At 41.8% G+C, this 23,646-nt stretch overlaps 1 protein-coding gene across 9 annotated transcripts in view; it reads right to left on the bottom strand.

The window, feature by feature from the left end:
- The window catches only part of LOC132998410 (A-kinase anchor protein 13), a 109,904-nt gene that overhangs the window by 37,691 nt on the left and 48,567 nt on the right, over positions 1–23,646 (bottom strand). For 7 of the 9 annotated variants that reach the window (XM_061068038.1, XM_061068039.1, XM_061068040.1 and 4 more), the window contains exons 10-14: positions 17,314–17,368; positions 7,396–7,541; positions 4,617–4,972; positions 3,654–3,701; positions 451–628 (exon numbers count right to left, since the gene is read on the bottom strand). In XM_061068038.1, coding sequence (XP_060924021.1) covers positions 451–628; positions 3,654–3,701; positions 4,617–4,972; positions 7,396–7,541; positions 17,314–17,368 — 783 coding nt within the window. The remainder of the gene's footprint in view (positions 1–450; positions 629–3,653; positions 3,702–4,616; positions 4,973–7,395; positions 7,542–17,313; positions 17,369–23,646) is intronic. The other 2 variants (XM_061068046.1, XM_061068042.1) reach the window with 1 other exon arrangement.

A 23,646-nucleotide genomic window follows, 5' to 3' on the forward strand; every position in this document is an offset into this window, starting at 1 on the left:
GTGAGAGCGAAGTGAAGCCCCCTGGGGAGAGTAATGTTTATTAAAATCGTACTAATCCTCGAACTGAAAAGTCAAACATTTCCCCCAAAGTGTTTATGAGTCTTGTTGATGTGCGAGCTTTACACATCAGTTTCTCCTCTCATGTGCATTAGGCTGAGGAAGTTTTTTGAGGATCCCTCTGGGCCGACTGTGTGACAGTATGAAGATATGACATCTAAAGGACAAATCTAATGAGTTTGTGTGTGTACTTGTACTTATATATTTGTGGGGGCATTTTGAGCATAGACCTTACTGAGTGAGCACATTTGGCCTTGTTCTCCCTTTTTTAAAGGCTCTTTTGAGGGTTGAGATTGTTAAGGTAAGGGGTTGGCAAATGCATTATGACTATGAGTGTCCTCACTAAGATATAAGTACAATAATGTGTGTGTGTGTGTGTGTTTGTTAGCTGACCGCCTCTTGTAGTCTTTCATGCTCTCCCAGCTCCTCCTGCTCCTCTGTCAGAGAAACCAGTGAGCCCCTGTCGTCGCTGTCTTGTCGGGGCATCCTAAATGGCTCCAGGATTCGGGGCCCCTGGGGGGTGGGGCCCCTCAGTTCTTCTTGCACCCCACTGAGCCCCTCCAAGCTGTAGCTGTGTGGACAAGCAACAGGCAAAGGTGAACTCAATATACAATGTTCTTGTCAAGGTGTCCTGGTCACACGCAACTACTGTACTGCATCAAACAAAAACAGACATGCACGCATGCACCTGTTGATGAGCACACAGCCACAGCCACACACCCACACACCCCCACACACCCACACACACCCACACACACACAGACACACACAGACACTCAGCTGGTCCTGCGTAGTGTTTAGCCAGCTGAGTTATCACCGGGCTCCGCAGCAGATTTATAACTGAAGCAGGTGCAAATTATTTCCTACATCAGCATCAACATAGAGAGCTGTGATTTACAAACCCAATTACATCGATCTATGACTGGAAATAAGAGGCCTTGAAGAATCCAATACAATGATTATGGAGAAGTAAACTACAGCTACATTTCAGGATGAGCTATGCAACAGCTCCGGCTGCAGCTCTATTCGCTTCAGGACAGATTCGGTGATAGTTAAAGCTGCAGCAGTAAATCTCTGCTATCTGCAGCCCGTGGCTCTGTATGGCACTCCATTATCCAGCAAATCATCAGTCCAGCACATTCTAACATCAGTAACCTAAACTGGACCAAGAGAATCATGACTTGGTGATTATCAGTGACCAGCGATGGAGCAGCACTCACCGAACCTCCGGGCTGTGAATGCAGTTGACTATATTTGTCATATTAAGGTCTCCAAGCTGCCAGTATTATTACATACGAGCCTACAGAGCCAGAAGGTCCCCGGCACTGACGTATAAATAAAACCAGCAGCTGCAGGAAGTGACTGACTGTTTGACTGACTGACTGACAGACTGGCTGAGTAACTGCCCTGACTGACTGTCTGTCTGTCTGTCTGTCTGACTGACTTACTAGGGAAGTCATACATCCACATGGGTATATACACCCACAACAACGACAAATGCAAATCAGGCAGCATTTAAATATGACCAATTCAAAGTAGGTCAAGTGCTCTTTGCAAGACAAAGTAAGAAAAAAACACAGCAAACAGACACACACACACACACATTGTACCTGGGGGATCTAACTACTTCCACACCGTGACTGTGAGGAACATCGGGGGGGCACCAGCTGATGCTGACAGAGTGTGAAGTGGAGCGGTTAGTCAGCAGAAGAATGGAGGCGGACAGGAGAGAGGACTGATGGGAAGGTTGATAAGCGAGTATGGCAGAGTAATAAAGATGCAGATAGTGGCGGATGTGAGGAGTTGCAAGGACGACGGAGGAGAGTGACGATGTTCTGTCATCAAAAGGACTACTGCTCAGAGCGTAGCATACAGCTACGACAATTTCACATCATCACACGCACACATATTTCCTGTTGCAGCATTATGGTATCATCACACCCAGAGAGGAAGTAAACTCGAAACCAAGATGTTAGTCTACTGATAACACTGTTGAAGCCACTGCTTGGTGACCAATGTTGTTATTTAATTCTGAATGTGAAAGATAACATGCAAGGAGAGCAGTGGTCTCTGACGGTGACAATCAGGTAATGTTACCTGACAGACCGGCATATATTAGTGGTCATTGTTAGCTATTCACAGTTAGCACTTGCAGTATGTCAGCTGGATTCACAGCACGCAAATGTTAAAGAAGCAGTAAGCTCTTTTTTATGTTGAGGCTCATCAGAATAAACGTAATCCAGAGTGAGTCGGTGATGCTCTGATTTTGGCTCATTTCAAACAAAAATAATTTATTGACAAGAATCCTTATATTTCAGAACAAGATAAGAATGTTTAAGAAATCATCGACTCTTATATCTGAGCTCAAAGGCCATGTCTGACCTACTCTCTTCCATTGGCTAGTCTACAACAAATGGAAACCACAGATACAGAGTCCAGTAAATGATTGACTCAGTCTGTACTGTAATGATCGTCTCCTCTCACAGTATCTCATTCGGGTCTCCAAATAGGATCCTCCGGTCTCTGAGCCTACATTGTTTGACATTGTATTCCAGAAGGCTTCCGGCCCCAATATCTTCACCTGCAGATTCTGCACATTCACATGCATAATTTCTATCCACTGGAGGGCTTTACTGCTACATGTTGCTTGGTTCCCTATCCCAAAGAACTAGACTACACCTACACTGCACTACACATATGTCTGTTATCACAAGCCACAAGGGTGGATGCTTCGGCCAATTACAGGCGCAAACTTTCTCCAACTTCAACAATCATCACGACAAGTCTAGGTCAAAAGTTTGACTCAGCCTAAAGATATAAAAAATCTCTGCTATCTGTCATAGCAGAACGTTCACAAGCCGTGCTGCATACACAAGCCTTAAGCAAAGGCCTGTGTGAAGCCACCGCAGGTGCAGATCTTGGTGATAGCAGCAATAGTTAAAACTTTGAAGGCTGAAGTGGAGAAGGGTTCCACACACAGTCTGTGGTTCTACATGAACAGCAATTGCACAAGGGTCGATGACACTGACTCATTCCTCATTGCTGCCTCCTCCCTCTTTCCTGCTTGACTCTAGTGCAGTTTTTCACACAGTCATTCTCGCATCTAACAATTCTGCACACAAGCAGAAAATCTTTAATCTTGCTTTTACTGCAGTGGCACACCATCTCCTCCAGGATTGAACTCCAAACTCCACTGATGTCTTTACAGTTTTGAAAAATTCCCTACAGAAAGTTGTTACACCAAAAAAAATGCTCTGTTGTCAGTCTCTGGCCAACACAGTCCTTTGACTTCCCTCTTTCTGTGTGGCTGCCTGTTACCACTGCATAACAATACACCAGTGTGTCTCCACCATAGATTTGCCACAGTACATTGTGCACAATCCAGCGGGTGAAAAGAGCAACATTTTTCAGAGCGGTAGCCTGCAGGGATGGAGCGCAGTGCAGCAGAAGTTCAGCCAGCATACATTAAAAACAAAGTGGGAGACGCACACACACACACACACACACACACACAGGCTACACCTACATTAAAACTGTCATTTCATGTCACCTAGCAACAAGTCAGCGTTAAACTGACTGTTGTGATTCATTGGTACCTTCTCCTGTGAAAGGTCGGCTTCCCCTCACCAGGGCTACGGATGGAGCTGCGGATGATCAATGAGACGGAGACAGGAAGTGGTGGATGATGTGTGAGATGAGTCAGGATATGAGGGGATGGCAGGTCATTAAGAGCATAATCAATAAATGAACAATCTATTTTACTGATGAAGGGTCTATAAATATTCTGAGGATATAGCTCTGAGGCACACGCCAACATGTTGGAAGAGTGGTAACACATCACATTTATCCAAGAGTAGCAATCCTAAGAGATTTAAAAATGAATGAATAGATTTTGGGAAACACACTTGTTGGCTTTCTTGCCACGAGTTTGATGATAAAATTGATGAGAGCAGACGAAAGCTTGGTGACAATGGCTGTTTCTGCTGAACCTGAATGTCGTAAAAATAGCAGCTGTTTAAGAGACTAAAACAGTAACTTTCTATTTTCACTCTAACATCCTGTCACAGGCCTTTTATTGCCAGGCAACTACTCTGCAGACTTTCATCAACAGGCCGCTGCTCTAACATGAGTGTGAAGCGATATGTGTTAACTGATGACTACTGTACGTGATGCTGAGAGTGTGAAGAAGTGTGTTGCTTTAAGTGTCTGTTCAAGTTGAGGTGTGTGCATCTCTTGGCTCTTTGTGCATGTGCATCTGTGTGTTTACAATTTTGGCAGCTCCCTACAAACATCAGACAAATGGCAACGCATATGGTCACAGCAGGAGGAATAACTCTACATGGCACAGAGGGAGTGACATCAGCGCATCCTAATAATACATCTGCACTCATCAGGTCGGCTGACGTCTAATGACAAACACCAGAGTAACACATGCTGCTAATGTCTGGACAAAGAACTAATATTGCTCTCCCCAAATCAGTTAACCTTTATCCACAATGTAATTAGAAATCATTCATCTCAATGAATGGATTTTAATTTAAACCTCTGCACAGTCTCACCTCCGCTGGTTCATCTCCCCGTCTCCCCTGTAGTTCTTTCCTGGACCCCAGCTGTGGCGGCGAAGAGGCGACAGGGAGCGGAGGCTGTTCCGGAGGAGACAAGGGCGCCGCGGCACCTCTGTCACTCTGTCTTTGGCCTCTTCTTCAGCTTCTCCCGCTCCTCCCCCTTCACCTCCGTCCAGACCTGCAGTGGTAGCCCCTGTCCGTACGCCCTCCTCTGGGCTCCAGTTGCAGCCCAGGTGCTGGCTGCCCTCAGGACTGGAGCTGGACGGGCCGACACTGGCAGTGTCGTCTGTGGAGGAACAGGAGATGGACACCTCGCTGGCACTGTCTCCTCCTGTCACTGGTTCGTCATTCTGCAGACATAACAACAACAAAAAAATTGTATTATTTTTTTGTTATTTTTATTATTATTGTATAATTATAATAACAATAATAATAGTAATAATAATATAAAGTAATCATATATACAATACATTTATATTCTTAAAATTCCTACTGCCCTGCATTGTTTACAGATGGGGAACTGTCAAAGTAAAATAAACTCCATCCAAAAGTGATAGTTTACCATGAGCCTCAAGAACAGCTTCATTACTTTGAAATTGGCGGAGTCAAACTTCAACCAAATCTTTATTGATTTATTATTTCAGGGACCAGACATGTGTAAAAGTAGTGTTTTTTTAACTTCCATCCCTAATTTAATCAAGAAGCGCCTTTGTGGAGAGAGAACTATAATTGACAGTGTTAGATTCATGCTCAGACACACAGGAAGAGAAACCTTTAACCCTGAACAAGAAAATAACTTATGGGACTTCATTTCATTTTATCAATTCTGTCAGACACACCAAGGTACAATAGAATACAACAGAATAGAAGGGAAAGAAAGAAAGAAGAAAAAACAAAACGAAACAAAAGAAGAGAATAAGCTATCACACTGTATCCATTACGTTTTCTTCACCAAAGCATGAGATTTGAATTGTTGGAAGAAAGTTGGACGAGCTATTTAACCCACAGGAATGGCATATAATGAGGACCAAATGGCAAGGCTGAGGGCTAATGAGCCAGAGCCGATTTATAGCAACACTGCCATTAAAACAAGCACCAATAAATAATGGCTACCATGTGAAAACAAATGTTATTTTCCAGGAAAATGTTTGTACGTCTTTTCTAGGTTTATACATGCCTGTTTTAAAGGCAGTCATGTGATACGAGATTTCTCAACTAGTATGCATCTTTGCAAATGATAAAATGCAAAATTGATGGTGGGTATGGCCAGTTTTACCATGGTTCTACACAGGTAATGAGTAGAACCATGAAAGGAAATATTACTGTAATTGCGATCTGGCCTGACTCTGGTGGGAACCAGCTCCTGCGTGCGCACACAGGTTTGGGACAGTCCATTTAAAGCTAATCTGTAGGTGTGAGCTTTAACTGGGGCTATTGTGCAGCCAGCTGCAGTGTGAGAGCCGAGTATAGAGCTGCCTCTGTTGGGAGAGCAGGGAATGAAAGATCTGCTTTATGCTGCATACACAACTTCCTTTGGGAGAGAGAGGACGCATGAGTTTATTTGTGTGTGTGTGTGTGTGTGTGTGTGTGTGTGTGTGTGTGTGTGTGTGTGTGTGTGTGTGTGTGTGTGTGTGTGTGTGTGTGTGTGCATGCTTGTGTGTGTGTGTGTGTGTGTGTGTGCGCGCTTTCAGACTGCATGTGACTGCAGTGTATGTTTGTGAGTCACATGACTATAGCTTCAGAGGAGAATTCAGCTAGGTTTTAAACTTGATTTCATATTTTAGGCTTTTAGACGATGCTCACATCCTCACACATTATAATTAATGAGCATGTAAAGTTACAATAAATGAGAAATTTACAGTCCTGCATTGTGTAAATGAAAGACAATTTCCCTACAGAGAGCAGTGAAGACATCATCCTCTCAATTCAGCAGCAATAGTCTTTGTTTGGAATCAAAGCTCATGGACTTCATGGTACATTTCACCCGCCATTGTCTCTCTGCAGTGCCCTTCCCCTCTCAGCATCATACTGTAAACTCCCAGGCAGCTGATTCCTTGCGCTGACTCTTCCCATTGTTGTTTACAACAAAAAGGGACATGCGGTTCACATTTCCATAAGCATGTTTCAAGTGCTCAGCACAGCAGAAATTGAGAAATTCCAGTTTTTCAACTTTAACCAAAGGGCGACCGACTTCAAACAGACTTTCAATAGCAGAGCCGAGTGACAGCAGGGACCAAGGCTTGCACCTCCCCGGCAGCAGCAGCATGGAGCTGCTGGGCTTAAAAAGATGCTTAGTAGATGTTTGGCATCTCAGCCTTGGGTGCTGATATATAAAGAAGCTGAGCACAGACTGACAAAATAGCTTTATATACAGCCTATAATCCCAATAGGACAAATCGCAGGAGAAAACACAAAATGTTTTCTTACTGAATGTACTGTATGTTTGGACTGGAGCCATTAAAGATGAACACTGCAGCAAAGTTTGTTTGCTTCTTCTTATATTTATATTTATATTATATTTTTATATTTACTGGGCTCTGTAACAGGCTGGTTCAAACTCTTACAGCAACACAGTTTATATTACAGGGATTTGAACCTCAGATAAACACTATTAGAATTGATCTCACACTGATTTCCAGGGATTGGACTGTCATTTCCCCTGCTGGCAAATTCAATCTAATTGGCAAACCAGTCCAGCTTGTGTGTCATGGAGGTGGCACTTTCCCACCCAACCCTGGCTATGAAAAGAAAATACATCAGCAGTGTGTCCGACCTTTCTGAAGACGCTGTCATATCCTGGCTCTACGTTCAGGAAGCTCTCTATGTCGCTGCTGGAGTCTCTGTGCGCTGTGGAGGGACAACTGGTGGTGCTGCCAGTCCTACTGGGCAAACTGGGAAACCCGGATGACTGTGAGGATCCTGGGAGACAAAACAATAATGTGTTAACAATTAAATGTCAGATGTTGACAGGAGGAGAGAAGAGGAGGAATGTTAACCATAAAACATTTTAAATTAGAGGACAAATCTTGACTAACATGATATTCCATGTTAATATTTTCTCAGTGAGAGCACTCACTCCAAAATAATATATTTTCATTCACTGCCTCAAACACAAGCAGGTCTGTTAGAAATCAGTGCAGGAATTTGAGAAGGTGTGAAAAGCCTGCACGGATCAATGGCCAACTGTCCTCACTAAAGCCGTCTGTGCTGAACTGCAAAGGCAAACAATTACTGTTTGTGTTTTCCAAAAGGTCTGAGGGCAGAACTGAAAATCTCACTTAGAGGAAGATCGCTGAAACTGAAAATGCTATCGATGCTACGGAAAGTGCAGCAAAAACCTTTTTTTATGACAGCGCAGCAACACATATACCATTAGTCACCCTGAGGCCAACTGCACCCTGACGTTAGAAGTAATTTACTCTTAGTAAACAGTTGTTTTCTGAGGAGGAATGAGAAATATCATGAGGACAAGTTTGAAGTTTGAACATCAGCTACACTGATGTGCACTGAAGTAGGTCACTTTTCCACCTGAATCACAGCCAGCGATGTATTACAATTAATATCTTCAAGACACAAAAGCAGCTTTAACAGAATGCTCTCGTAGAAAACTTTTGGCCTGAAGTCCCAGGTCACTGCCTCTCAGCAGGGCCCCAATGTTTCTTAACCACAGCAGCTATTCAGTAGCATCCCACCATGAGTCATTTTTAAGTTAAAAAATATATATAAGGCCCCTTACCCAGCGATAAGCAATCCATCCTCAAGTCTGCACACAGAACAACACTTCTAATGCAATGGTGTTTTGCATCCGAGATTTTTCTGTACATGTAAGGACATGTACAGATATGTCTCCCACAGCTGACTAAAAGAGGAAGATTGCACCCGCAGCCACAAACGTATAACAGCAGGCTGACTTTAGCCCGCTGCCAAGAACAACTGGATGAGATCATTCACCGGGGTTTGTTATTTTGCATCATTTCTCATTTCTATTTTCTGCGTGAAAAGCGGAAGTCGTTCTTTATCCCTCAGGATTACTTATCGTCCCTTGCAGTCATGTGAGCGGGAGGAAGTTCCATCTGTGCATGTGTGTGTCCTGTATATGTGGCCATACAGTGTAGCCCCTTTTCCACTGGACAAAACACCCACTGAAATCTGGCTTTTTTCTGCAATGGGATGGATACAATCAGCATTCACTCCCACGTCAAATGAGTCTGCAGTAGACACAGGTTTTTATCAGCTCCAATCGGCAGTAATGAAAACGTGACACTGAGGCGAACACATTAATTTCTTCTTCTTCTTCTTTACTTTGTCAGTCTAGAAGCTGATCCTCCACTTTTCTGGGCAGTTTTACGACGCACATTGAACTTCCGGGCATGGGCGGATTAAAAGCACTTTACGTTTGTGTACTTGATGTTTTTTACATCAACAAAAACAATGTGCAACAGTTTTTTCTTCATATGGTGAAAGATTCAACGCTGGCAAGACAGCAAGATGAGAGAGCTTCTCAGTCTCAGACACGGCTGGGACGTCGAACATGACCCACCAGGTTAAAAAAGAAAAGAAATGCAAACTGCTGTTGGCAATGGGCTAAGAGTCAATCACCTTTATTTTGTGGATTTACACATGATTAAAAAATCTGCGTATACCCTCAAATGTTGGTGTAGAAGAGGTATAAGAGTGTCTTCATAAAGAGTAGAGAAAACTAAAAACTTCGATATTTATTGCCAAGTTAAGGGATTATGAAAGTTTCCCTCAACTGCAAAAATCAAAGGTGATTGATCTTGAGAGATGAAGAAAAATGGCAGCAATTTTCCACGCTAATGCTGAACCAGGTCAAAGGTTGCAGTCAAATAGGCACTGTTGTTGGTGTTTTATGAAGAAAGGAGGCCAAGCAGAACTCGGGAGGAGAAATGCTTGTTGTTAGATGAATGAAAAAACTGAAAACTACAGTAGACATCATCAAAAAGCATCTGTAGAAATGAGAGTTGGTGATAAATAACAGAAAAAATAAAGTATCCAAAAGGCATCCCAATCTTATAACATTCTGCTGTACATGTTCACACTGTCAGTCTACATACGTCGCCACTTAGGTTACTGATTTCCCCTCAGTGCAGAAAATAGCAGCACTTATAGAATAAATGCCTTTTTTTCCTATTTACCCTCACATTTCCCTGTCCAAATTTTTCTGAGATCATGACAGGTCAAATTTGTTCCAGTTTCTTTGTGTGATTGTTTGTAGATGGTGACAGAGCTGAGAAAACACAGAGGACTAGGCACTCTGGATACACTCTGAGGTCTAAGGCTACATTACGCAACTCAGTTTTGTTTGAAAATGCATCAACTCTGCTACGCCCTAACTTTGGAGTTTTTGGAGCCGCTAAAATTTAGAAGTTTGAAAACTCCCGTGGCTCTATTTTAGTCTGGTCAGGCAGAAACGGAGATGTTTGGAAACGATAACTACACACTCACAACGGCTGGCTGATTGGGTCTTTTTGGCTTTCGCTGATTTGCCAAGCTCCTATTACATGACCCCTTTCCAGAAGAAAACAACTGGCATAACCCTCAGTTACCAGTGCAGAACCCAACATGGATCATCATTTACAAACGTAGCTGACAGTCATGGGTTTCTGCTTCTCGTTTGTAGCCTAGCTCTTTCTGCAACTAACAACCAAATGCTTCCTGTGCACACCAAAATCTTATGCCCAGAGTACAACAGTGGTCATGTAATAGGTGTTTTCAGGTGTGTTAGTATGGACAGGGATAAATCAAGTACAGAGCCAAAATGCTTGTATGGATAGTGATCATTTTACTTGGAGATTGTTGCATGGATGTAGCCGTAAGCACAAACATTGTGCTGCACCAACTATTTTTTATTTTTGTGTTAAAGTCTGAACAAGCAGAGCAGGTCCTACAGTAAGTGACCTGAATCAGCTCTCATGTTACAAGTTGGAGGGGGCTATTAGAGGAGCTCTGAGAATCCTGAGGGTGGTACTAACATGAAGCTGCAAAATAAGCTCCAATCAGCTGAGGATGAGGCCATCAGGGGGTCAGGAGGTGGGATGTTAGTGAGGGTAACAGACATTACTGCAAGTTTTTACACAGCATTAATGAGGAAGCTCCATTCACGAGACTCAGACCCTCAGGTTTTGCTTACAGAGGTGTCACCCCAAGTACTTATGAGGTCTAAAACCTCAATGACTACCTTTGTAGCAGCTGTCGTCCATGATTGTTTTCGCCGGGTGACTCCCTCACCCACGTAAATTAAGAGGAACGTCGATCTAGAGTGATGTAAAAGTCGCAGTGAATTCAGAGATGGGTCACATGGCTGTTCAGACTGAGGTCCCGTATCAAAAAATCAGATCTGCATCTAATTTAGACCCACATATAAAAGGGATACAAATCCGATTTGAAAAGATCAGATTCCATGTGTCATTAAACAATCAGTTCGGGGTCACACAGGGGAAAAAATAATCTGATTGTGGCCACTTGGGCCCGCTGTGTAAACGAAGTCATGTTCTTTACTTGAGAGGGTGAACTTATCAGCTGCTCACATAATTGAGTGGAATTAAAATTGTGCATTTCAATGTTAAAATATTTGAGAACTGATGCAATAAAACATCATTTGTAATTACAGAGCTTGACAAAGCCATGAAAGGACATTATATTTAATTCTGAATATGAACAAGGTCTTCAGAGGTCTCAGGCATTCGAATCATAATATTAAATGAAATTAAAGTCTACATCCAACACTGTAGAGGTTTGTGACTATAAGCCAAATTGAGACATGCAGAGGATTATTTCTGTTGTTTCCCCTTAGGACACGTATATAAAAAAAAATCTGCAGTAGAAAGGTCACAAGTTTAATTGCTGCAGTTCTGCCCATCAAATAATCCCTGAACACTGTTTTCACAGGGCCCTATGTATTATGTTGTTTTATTAAATAGACTGTTACCTCATGGCTTCATTAAAAGCAGGTTTCTTGTAAATTATGCTGTATAACATCACAGTCCAAACACGAAAGCTACACTGACCTTTGACTGTAAGCGCTGCAGACAGTGGAGCGTTAACTTCAACACGGTGGATGTGGAAGTTAATGTAAAACCATTTTAGCGTTAGTTCTTCATTTGCTCCTAGTTCCTCTGTGAGCGTGTGTGAATGTGTGTGTGTTGGGTGGTGGTGCTGACCGTGGTGGATGATGGAAGGTTTTTTTTCTCCACTACCTCGCACCTGTCCACCAAAACTAGCAGGGGACTGTGAGTTTTGTCAGCTGTTTCAAACACACTCTCACTCTCTCACTCTCACACAAACACATGCAACACACAACACACAACACACACTGAGAACAGGTGTAAAGTTATCTGATAACATAGTGGGTGGTTAACGTTGTTAATGTAAATTAGTTCATACAACTGGATTATATATTAACTCATTTATTTAAATATAATTTATTTGACTTTCATTTGGGGAGAACAGTGGGTCCATCCAAGAAAAAAATATTACATATCTAGATCTCCACATGGGCAAACAAAAGAAACATATCTTCATTTTGAAACACCTAAGCTCTTTTCATAGCTCAGGAGATGCTGTAAATGCAGAACCTACTCAGGTCAAACAAACAGTTACTGCTGTTGGTGTTTTCAATGTGATGTTTGTTAAAGAAAAGCACAACCGAGGAGGAGAAATGTTTGTTGTTAGAGGAATGCAGCAGAGGAAAAATTGAAAAGTCGCTATGATGCAAAAAAAATCTATTTGTAGCAATGAGACCTGGTGATAAATAACAGATAAAGCATCTCCCTGCACTAAAAACACCCATCCCTACATTTTCCTACTGTTAGTCCAGATAAGTCACCACTGAGGCTATCTTAACCGTTTCCCCTCGGTGCAGATAATATCAGCACTCCTTTTACTCTACATTTCCTTGTCCTGTATTTTCAGAGAATATGGCAAAATTTCTTTGTGCGACTGGGCTGGCAGTTTGCAGATGGTGACAGCAGCCAGTCAGTCTTTCTACAAAGCTGAAAACCACGAGGGACTCGCACATCGGAGACACTCTGAACACCACAGGTTGAGTTGCACCGGCTCCTTTTTTAGTGTTCAAGTCTGAAGGAACAGAGCAGCTCCTAAGCAGTAGATGGACTGAATTAATTCAGTATCATACCAATTGAAGAGCAAAACACATTCATATACAAAACAAAAAAACAATATAAAAATGTGTTGATTCTAGGCAATGTATTGGAGCAGGATAAACTGTATATACTCAGAACTTTTTTGTGAATAGCCCATACAATTATTACAATCAACTTAAGTCTCACTTACTAACATATGACCAATGGACCCAAACACTTCTGTTATACTGTACCTAATTAACTGAAGAATCTAGGATGAGTGAAATATGTAAATCCTGTCATATGTCTAAATCTTTCCACTTATTTAAAGGCTCCAAAATAATTTTTGTATGAAAAGTTGTTTGAGGAACTTGTTCCATTAAATGTATTAAATTATTGAAGTACCTAATGAAAAAAGCTTTTAATTTTCACTGATTTATAAATCTCTCCTTCCTCGAACATATTTTGAAAAGTATGCTGAACCAAAATGTAATTTCAACCTTCACTTTTACACATGTCAAAACCACCTTTTACTCTGATGTCTTTGTGTACTCACAGCGCAAGGCACACCCAACGTGTCTCCTTCTCTATAAATAAGGGTTACTGAATTGAGTTTAGGAAAAACAGGCTTCACCCGTGATAAATGTATCATAGAACATAACAAACAGCAGTGTGCAGCAGCAGAAGCGTGACTCTGAACACAGCCTAGTGAACCACAGGCAGCCAGGCAAGCTGCGGCCTTCCAACAGGACATTAACCATAGTGAAGCTGGTCCTGCTCCATCCTTAATTACAAACTAGGATCTGTACAGATTCAATTCCTGTTTATAGTCTGTTCTGCACAAAAGTCTAAACCAAGTGCTCTTGTGTCCCGTTTGTGCATCTAAATCTACTCCATATCTGTATAGTATGATCTGCTTTTGATATTAACAAATACAGAAAGAGGTATTGGCCAAGTAATAGTGTTACACACTGACAGATAACACACAAGCAGAGCCTCACTGTGGTCGCTGTTGTGAGTTTAACCTTGACCTTTATTTGCAAGTCATGTTTCCTGAGTCAGCCCATTCACAATGACCTTTGACAGAAGGTCAATTCCCACAACTCCCCTCACCATATGGTTTTCTGTTCTGTAACCAAGTATCATCTAGGGTCTTGACTGTGAGAGTTTAGAGCTCTGTCTGAAATAAGTCATCATCCATTTATTCACTATTTATCATAATTACAGCACAAAGAGTATACCATGATCATCAGAGCATCACAGCCATTTGATGGGGGGTAGGTCGATTTGGGGAATAAACTTGAAATAGTTCTAGAATGAAGTCCTAATATTACGAGAATAAGGTCACAATTTTAAGATAAAAAGTCAGAATATTACAAAAATAGAGGATAACGGAAAAATAATTGTAGGATGTCGAGGAGAGATATCAGAAGATTGGCCTGTTGATTCCAATAACAGTATATAGTCTGTATAGTAGTTGGTTCAAGTTTCACAAATACCTAAATACCTCATATTTTGGCTCATCAGAACAGCATTATCACAGGTATTATAAGTTTCTTTTCAATTAGGATTTGATTCTGAAAACAACGGTTTTCAATCTGACTCTGTAGATCTTGAGCATGTTAGCAGGCTAATGTTTGTTACTGAGCAGAACACACCAAGTAGAGCTGCATGAAGCTGGTGAGAATGACTTCAGTTTTGTAGGTACGTCTTCACTAACTGGATGAAACGTTTAGGTTTCACCAATTCATTTCCGTGAACATTAATAACACTTTAGGTGGGAAGGCTGTCTACTGTCACTTTAAGTAAATCAGGCACAGATTTCAGATACAACTTTTAAAATGTAGTGTTTCTTGTATTCTACTGTCTTCGGCTCTTATGAGTGAAGGGTGGATTAGAGATTTACAAGCAGCCAGATCCCTGCTGTGGTTACCTTCTGTTGCTACCCTCAATAAATAAGCATAAAGAGAGACACAGTTGGAGAGAGGCAAAGACAGAAACACAGAAAGAGAGAGAAAGAGATTGATCGAGAAGTATATTTCCACCAGAAAGGAAGCAATGTTGACTTGTTCCAGCTGCTGCACAGGAAATCCCACCCTTACATTATACTTCCGTCTAACGCTCCTTTTTTTCTTTCTTTATCCCTCTCTTTTCACCTTTATTTCCCCTCTATTTCTTCATCGTGTCCTTTCGAACCTATCTTTTCCTCTTCCTCTCCATCTGGAGGACAGATGTTTCATCTGTTTTCCACGCACATAAAATGCAGTTTGTTCTCAGTCTGATCCAGTTCATCGATCTGTTGGCCTTTTTTTTTATTGAGACTGGTCTCTGTTGACAGACTCATCTTATGGAGGTCAAACAATCACGTTTTTCTTATCTTTGCCATTGCTCTTCCCCAGGCAGACATGTATGTGTCAACATCAGAAATTTCTAAGATTGAGCTTCCTCCTCAAGTTGTTCCCCATATACTGACTAAAATAAATTCACAGCTGCAGAGGCAGCAATCAGCTGTTTGCTTTAATGACACGTTGTTTTTGTCCCAAAAGCAGAGAGACTCAAGGGGACCTCAACATCCTGTCACTTTCTTTGGTCCAGAGTGAAACTTCTTGACAAATAGAATGGATAGCTATGAAATGTACACAAATTTGTGGTCCTCAGATTAAAATATATGAACTTTGGTAAAACCCTGTCAGCACAATTCGTACCACCATGAAGTCAACTTGAAATCCATGCAATACTTTGCTTTGTAACTGAAAACTTGCAAAACCTGCATCAGTCTCTGTTATTTATTTTATGCTCATTAGTAAATGTTATGATAAAGTCTTAAAGTGACCATGGTATAATTGTCATTATAAGCATGTTAGCATGCTTACCTTAGCATTTAGTTGACAGCTTCAATGCCTCAAAGGGTATTTTGCTAGAAAATTTGATGTCTTGTTAACAATTAAAAGACATTCATATAAAAGTGAACTGGAATTTAAATAGAATTGGGGTAAATACAATTTGCTTGTAAGAGATTCATAAAATTCCAAAACAATTTATTGTATTAGAAACTTTCAAAAAACAATTGCAGAGCAAAGATCACATCTGTGACCGCAGGGTTTCTACTGTCCATCCTGCTGTTTCTCTTCACCACCACTGGCGTCAACATTAATTAGCTCTGTTACATTGACTGGGTCTCTTCCAAACACTCCAGAGGGGCAAGTGGAATACAGAAAGGGTCAACTGGAAGAACACCAACTTATCCACCCTGAGCTGTTGGCAAAAATATATATCAAATCATTGACGTGCATATGGCGTTCATCCACATCCTTGTGCACATGCTGTCTGAGCATGAGATACAAACACAAACACATACTGTGCAGCTCATCAAAACTTTGCCTAACAATGCCAATGCTATTTAGATGTTGCACAGATGACCCTGGCTATTAACTGACACATATTGTATACTATTATTGATCCAATTGCCCTAGCCCCATTCTTCCCAGTAATATAATCGCCTCCCTTTCCTCTCTCTGTAACCCAATTTCCAACTACTTTTAAACAAACAAAAGTAAATTAAACCAAGTCTGCACAAAAGGATTTGCTCCAACTCCAACATGACCTATAAGTATCAGTATACAACTTTTTGAAAAGTCGATCTTCATAAGGACGACAATCGATCATGCTCGAGACACACACAGCATAGTTGACTTCTCATGCTAATATGTCAATGCTAAAGAGAAGTACATGGAAAAACACCTCATCAACCAGACGAACCACAAAACCGTTCTCACCACATGACGTCACTCCATGCAATGTGAATCAGCAGCATTACGGTTAAAACTTCCAACTCATATGCGAGATTCCAGCGTAGGGCAGCTTAGCCACAGGTTAAAGGTACAAAAAATATATCCGCAGATTGACTATGCAAACCACAACTAAACTGTTGGTTATCAAAAGGCTAAAGGTTTCACAGAGAGAAGCAGGGCTGATTATAATTGTCACCTTTGTAATTTCGGTGTACTCAAAATTATTTGGCTCGAGTAAGGCCAAAGAGCCGAAGATATTTAATGACAGCAGAGACGCAAAATCAGAGGTTATCAGGCTCCTTAAAATACAAACATTTAACAGCCAAACCTCGTCCTGTCAAATATATGATTTAGTATTTCACACTTTTTTCTTTAGAGTAGAAAAAAGAGGCAGACAGAGGCTGTTGAGCTACAGTATTGAATATGAGAAAAAATGGCTGTTGTCAAAATGCAGAAGCTCAAACGATACAAGTGTCTTTGCTTTGTGTCAGCGACATTCAAGCAGATTGCTTGAGGAGTCACCGGGCCAAACATAAATTTGCCATCGCGTCAAACAAATGGGCTCCGTGAGACAAGAGACATAAACATCTTCCATAAACATTAATGCATGACTGACCCAGCGTGACACATTTGTCACTGATGGGAAAGTAGCCTCGCAGTGGAGCTTATAGAAGCAGACATAAATCATTTTATATTTAAAAAGCAAAGCACAGAACAATGTACAAAACAGCTGTTTGAATACGTAACGCCTTTGAGACCAGCCAATTTGGACAAATAGTGGCGAGCAAGGAGTCTTACCTGAGTGCTGAGTGTTGCAGGGCTGATTAAACGACGCCTCTCTGTCTCGGTGGATCTACAGAGAAACAGGAAGACACTGAATCAGCCTGAGCAACATGTGATAGTCACCCACAGAGAAATTATGATGCAGACTGATGCGTCTGTTAGGAAGTGCTGCTCGGCTCACAGGATGGGAAGCAACGATAAGACACTCTTTATAAACGCAGGCTTGAGTGGACTCATAGGATTTAGCAGCTACACTCCGGTTCCATCTCCTAGAGGAACTGTTCGCAAAGATCTGAGTTTGGCCTGATTTCAGCCTTCAGAACTAACAGTCACACTGACACCAAGTCAAACACACTGACACACACACACACTGCCTGTCAGAGATCTGTGGTTGGCTGTACACACACAACGCTGGGGCTCTGCTTCCTCTGTGGTCTGACTGTCTACAAAACAGCTGTGTGTGTGTGTGTGTGTGTGTGTGTGTGTGTGTGTGGGTGTGTGTGGGTGTGTGTGTGTGGGGGCGATTGAGTGTGTGTGTGTACGCGCAAGTGAGTGAGAGAGCTGGTTTAGCTACAAAAGCCACAGGCAGCCCCCCCTCCCTCATCGCAGGCAAGACAAAAGCTTCGACAGTTTGGCCGAAGCTGTGCAGACGTGACTGACAGCTCTGAATGTGAAGCTTACAGACTCAGAGGAGCTCATTGTGTTTTAATGAGCTCCATCAACGAGACGCAGATAAAGATGATGAGCTTTGACTTTGAATGTGTCTGAAACAAACCAAGTGAACCGAAAACAGATTAATAATCTATTAACAAAGCCAGATTGCAAAGACCTAGCTCTTCACGAGAGACTCCTGTTACAAGAACCTTATTGGCTGACAACATGGCTTTGGTTTTTTTGTGATTTCTGAACTGCAGCTAAATCGTCTGTAGTGGAGAATTGATGCTTCTTTCTTTTAAGATGTTTATCATCTTTCAAGATCATCTATCAATGTTTTTTCCTTTTTTCTATGCTGCTACAGTAGCTTGTTTCCCCCCTCCTTAATTCTTCCCATTTAACCCTGAACCCCGGTAAACCCAGGTTAAGCCCAGCTCAGATCAACAGGCTTTAGCGCAGCCCTTTAAACTTGGCTACGTACAAAGGAACCTCCAGAATAAGTCACTAATCTAAAGGCAACAACCTTGTGTGAATCAGGGGAACAAAAAGATGCAGATCCACCCTGGGCCACCGAATCAGCTTGGACTTTTACACACCTATGGATACAACCGTATATATTGACATTTATCAGGTCGTTGGTTGTGAACAGTCCACTAGTTCATTAGATCTATGTGGAGAAGAAACCAACAATGTAATATGTAAATTTTATTAGATTTACTAAGATGTAAGTCAGTGTTGAGATTTCTGAATGAGAAAAGGGAGCAAAGGATCTTAGATAAGACAATATAAGACAAGAAAACATTGGAGCAGCAAATCACTTTCAAGGGTTAGTCTGACGTTTTGGGAAATACTCTTTGAAAAAATGCAAACGATACATCCCATCCTACCCATCAACCCAAGAAGCCAACTTTTCTGTAATTCACTCGCCTACTTTGGACTATCATAGAGCGTTCTGTGAGCAAAGGCAGGGTGCACGCAGTCACATCAGTAAGTGACAGACAGGTACACCAGCAAAGATTGGTCGTGTTTTATTTCTTCTACTTTGGTTTTTCAGATAAACGTATTTATTGATGCTTTTGGGATGTGGGAAGGATTTGAACAAATATGATAAAATGTGTTGCAGACACAAATTGTTGATTCCTACTTTTAAGATCAAAATATTCAGTTGATGTCGAATATTAAAACATTTTATGAATCTGATGAAAATTATATTGCAATTATTATAATTTTTCATGGCCCCACCCACCTTGATATCACTCTTAAAGTCTGTCTGCTGATTACAGGGCAGAAGACAGCAGGTTAGCTGAGCTCAAAGACGAGAATCAAAGAGAAACAGTGACCATCTACACCTTTAAAACTCACTGATTCAAATCATTAATCTTGTTTGTTACACTTGTACAATTTCCCTGAGCTCAGAAAGATCAAATGGTTGTTTTACATACCGTCAGTCCAAGATTCAAGTATGTTCAATTATCATTCACATGAAAACAGATAAAAGCAGCAAATCCTCACATCTGAGAAGCTGGAACCAGAAAGTGTTTAGAATTTCTGCTTGAAATGTGCTTTTAAAGCTATAATTAGGATTTCCATCAGATCCAACGGTGCATTCAAATTCATGGCAACAGCCTCAAAATGTGTTTACATTCTGTAGTTGCCTTCTCATTGTAAAAGTTCCCCATTTCCATGTGGGGTTTAAATTGCCCACCTACGCCTTATGGTACAGTTTCACACAAACAGAGAGCTGGAGGGAAAGACATTAAAACTAAAGTGGACAACATGCACAGCAGTTATTGAAGAAGAGAGAAAAGCGGCGGAAATGAAAGGAGAAAAGTCAGGAGATTATTCTAATCAAAGCACTAACAGAGACAGGGATGAGTGATTCCCAACCAACAGGCAAGGTTGACACTCCCAGAATGCTTTGGGGGGTGAGGGGGCTGAGCATAGTTTCTAAACAGCTAACCCTCAACTGTCCCACTGCAGATTACTGGCAAGCCTGCAAAGAGCCAGAGGAACACTGAGCTCAGTTGTCCTGGCTGGGGAGTGGTCTGTGCATGTGTGTGCGTGCGTGCACGTGCATATGTGTGTATCTCAAAGCACCCACTGTGATCATACACTTATGCATTCCCACACAACTTCTTACATACCAACTGGCTCCATGTACATGCTCCCCCATCTTCACACACACACACACACACACACACACACATCACAAACTCGCTTGTGCTCCTTTATTTCACTCATCAAGCATCACGTGCACACCACAGCAGAAATCCCACGCACACAGTTGAACGCACAGACAGCACACACACAGGCTTTTTTTTTCTTTTCTCACAGCTGTGTTCAGATATCAAACAGAGCCCACTGAGAGAGAACAAACACGCTGACGAGGAAAGATTAGCTGGTCACAGAGGGCGCAAGTACACACCAGACTAACACACACATACGTGTAGAAATGCTCGCACAGGTTGTGCTCAAAAGAGGAAAGATTGCCAGTGATTGCTACAAATTACATAAAGGCTACAAGTGGGAAGCAGTGACAGCAGAACTTCAAACAGAAACAAGGGAACCTGCATGAAACGCAGGCTGAAGCCAAAGTAAAGGAAACAGCCGCTCCAAGTAGTTTCCCTTCTGACAGTTTCCCCACCATGAACCAGCAGAACAACTTGAGAGTGGAAATTCAATATGTGGAAGTGCCTGCTTTAGATTAAATTACATATTCTACACTTGTATATTTATTTATTTGCATTCAACAACTGTATAAAACACACACACAAACACAGACACACACACACACTTCAATGGCAACTGTGATATTCTACAGGCATTTAATCTTTTACTAAGACATACATTTATTCTTATTTCATTACATTATATATTATTTATCTGTCGCTTTTATCCAAAGCGACTTCCAACAAGTGCATTCGTATGTCTTTATACTGTCTTCCAATTTTTGTGATTGTATACTTTATTTTCTCCACATCTTTTTCTAGTTTTACCTAAAGGATGGAGGTTGCATTTTCACCCTGTCTGACCCTATATTTGTTGGTTGGATGAATGGTGACCAAAATTAAAAAATGAAAAAAAAAAGATCAGTCGGTACAAAACAGAAGCTTCTCAAATATCATAGCTTCAACTTCTCCTCACTTAGTTCAGCACGGATGGATACAGAGCAGCAATGATGCTGCTACGAAAGTTATTGATTATCTTAAGGACACGTGAACTTGAGGAAGCATATTTTCCCGAGAGAAGCCCAGAGGCTTCTGTAGTAAGATCAATGAGGTTGTAAATACATTTTGTTCTAAACAAAAATTCAGAGGCATAGAGTGTGAGACACAAATTCCTCGCGCGAGTGTTCCAGCGAGTCAGTCAGCCTGTGAGCGTGGAACCGACCCCCCCACCAAACTGGTAACTTGAATTCAGAACAGAACATATTTGGAGTGTCGGGGGAATCCAAACTGTACCCAGTAAAAACACATCTGGTTTAAAAATAAAAAAGGCAGACTAGTGTGAGTGGGTGTGCGCAGCGGCAGACGGGACTTGGGCGGCTGCCTTGTTTCTAAACAGGCAGGAGGCCAGAGAGGTTCCGCAGGGCTGAAGGATGCCATGGCGGACTGAGTGACTGTTTCCAGCCAGGTATGTAAACCCAGTTTGATCCCTGAGGGCGGCTGGGTGCAGACGTGAGGACAGAGAGTTTCTCTGTTGCTCACTGGAAGTGACACTCGGAGTTCAACCAACCAAACCCTTACAACAGGATAAAAGACACATCGGCCCCTTATAGTGACAGTTGAAGGTTTTTGCTGGGATTTTAAATCAGATTTTTAAGACCACTTCCGAAGTGCGGCTTCTACTGAATGCCTGCCCTCTGACCTCCCCTCACTGGGGGGGTCAGAGGTCCCAGGCAACTACAGAACAGTGCTGAAGCTGAACTGACAGGGAGTTTTTGCTAAAGAACATTTCAGGGTGAAGGGAAATTGAATATCAGTCCTCTGCTTGCTACCGGAAAACTTGTTTTATTCAGAATTATTTTTTCAGTGTCAGAGGTTGTTTCTTTGACTTTTCCTGTGAAATAAAATAATCGAGAATATAAAAATTTCGCTAAAGAGCCAAACAAAAGTCTAATAAAGCAAAAGTAGATTTGGAGAAGTGTTCTTTTCTGCCTATTTGCGACCCATGTGCCGAAACCACATGTGCCTGTATATACAGTAATGCTATGCTATTTAGTGTAAAGGCGTGTTCACAGTTACTGTTCTAAGTAAGTGGAGTAATGATGTGTTTTGTGACTCAAGGCCAGCAGAGATGCTGGGATGTGAAACGCTGGTTGGAATGAAGTCATTTGGCCGAATGCCTGTTTCCATCTGAGGCCAGAGGAAACCGTTAGCCCGGCACTGCCTCTTTCCCACACCATCCCATCTCTATCCCTTTCCCTCTCTCTCTCTCTCTTTCACTCACATTCTCTCATCCTTGCTATTTATTGAGAAGAGCTGACATCAGGAACAAGTTTTGAAAGTGACTAAGGAGAGGTGTTACATAAAAGAGAGCAATCCACTTCATGCGTATGGTCCTCTCCGTACCTCCAACTCTGTGTGTCCCATTCAGCAAATGACATTCAGATGTTCCAATGACGTAGGACATAGTTTAGTTTGTGTATTATGATCTCCAGCTTATGGTCGTAGTTAAGAGTCATCAAACTAGAGGAAATATTGAGTCATTACCTTAGTTTAAATAAAAATCTATCCAGACTCGTTTAGTAGTTTAGATATGGGGGCATTTTGTTTTTATTGACAAAACAGTTCAAGCGTGACATGGAGGGAGAGAATGGGGAAGACACAGAGCAGGGGCAGATACAGGGGCGGGGGCACCGGCCCAAACTGAAATCTAATTGGCCCCCGAAGTGGAATTGTTTATGGATATTGGCAATACAATTGGCCACTCTATGTAAATTGTGGCCCCCTTATGACCCCTGATCCCACCTGGTAGAGCTTTTTTGTGGATGGCTGTTGGCTGATACTTAGTTTTGTCACCTTTATACTTCATAGATTTTTAAATGATATTACTATTTGTAACTTAAATGCCAACAGAGTTAACTACTGTCCTGTTCAACCACAATGAAATTCTGCTGTGCACATGATGTTATGAGGGGTTCTATATGTGTCGAGCAGGGAACCGGCCACTTGGGCTTTAAATAGCTCAACTTTTTGTGGCTATAAAGATCCCATTTAGAAAGCGCCCATCAAACACACAGTTCACGTGGTTTGTCATAGAACTGTACGGTACAGTGACACAACCTTTGAGAGAAACAGAGATACTAACTCTGCTGGGATTCAGTCATTTGAAGAAAATCAGCCGTCTTTATGTTCCCTTTTAGCTTTACAGTTTGTCAGACCCTCGCTCACTGTCCTGAGCAAATAGGCCTGAAAGACCTGAAACTGTCTGAGCCTCATTTAGTTCCATACACAGGTATTCCATAGAGAGGGGTCGAGTGGAGGCATCTGTCACTTACAAGAGACCCAGGCAGAGGTAAGAACCACACTCCACCCCAAAATAATCAGCACCCTGTGTCTGGAGGGCCACTATCAACAACCATGCAATCATGGCTGTTGATAGTGGAGCAATACAGCAAAGACCGGTCACTACACAACTGGAAGTCGACTCCAAAAGCACATTGAAGCACTTTGTGAAAAGTTACGATTATGT

The sequence above is a fragment of the Limanda limanda genome, chromosome 3, assembly GCF_963576545.1.
Source record: "Limanda limanda chromosome 3, fLimLim1.1, whole genome shotgun sequence".
NCBI lineage: Eukaryota > Metazoa > Chordata > Actinopteri > Pleuronectiformes > Pleuronectidae > Limanda > Limanda limanda.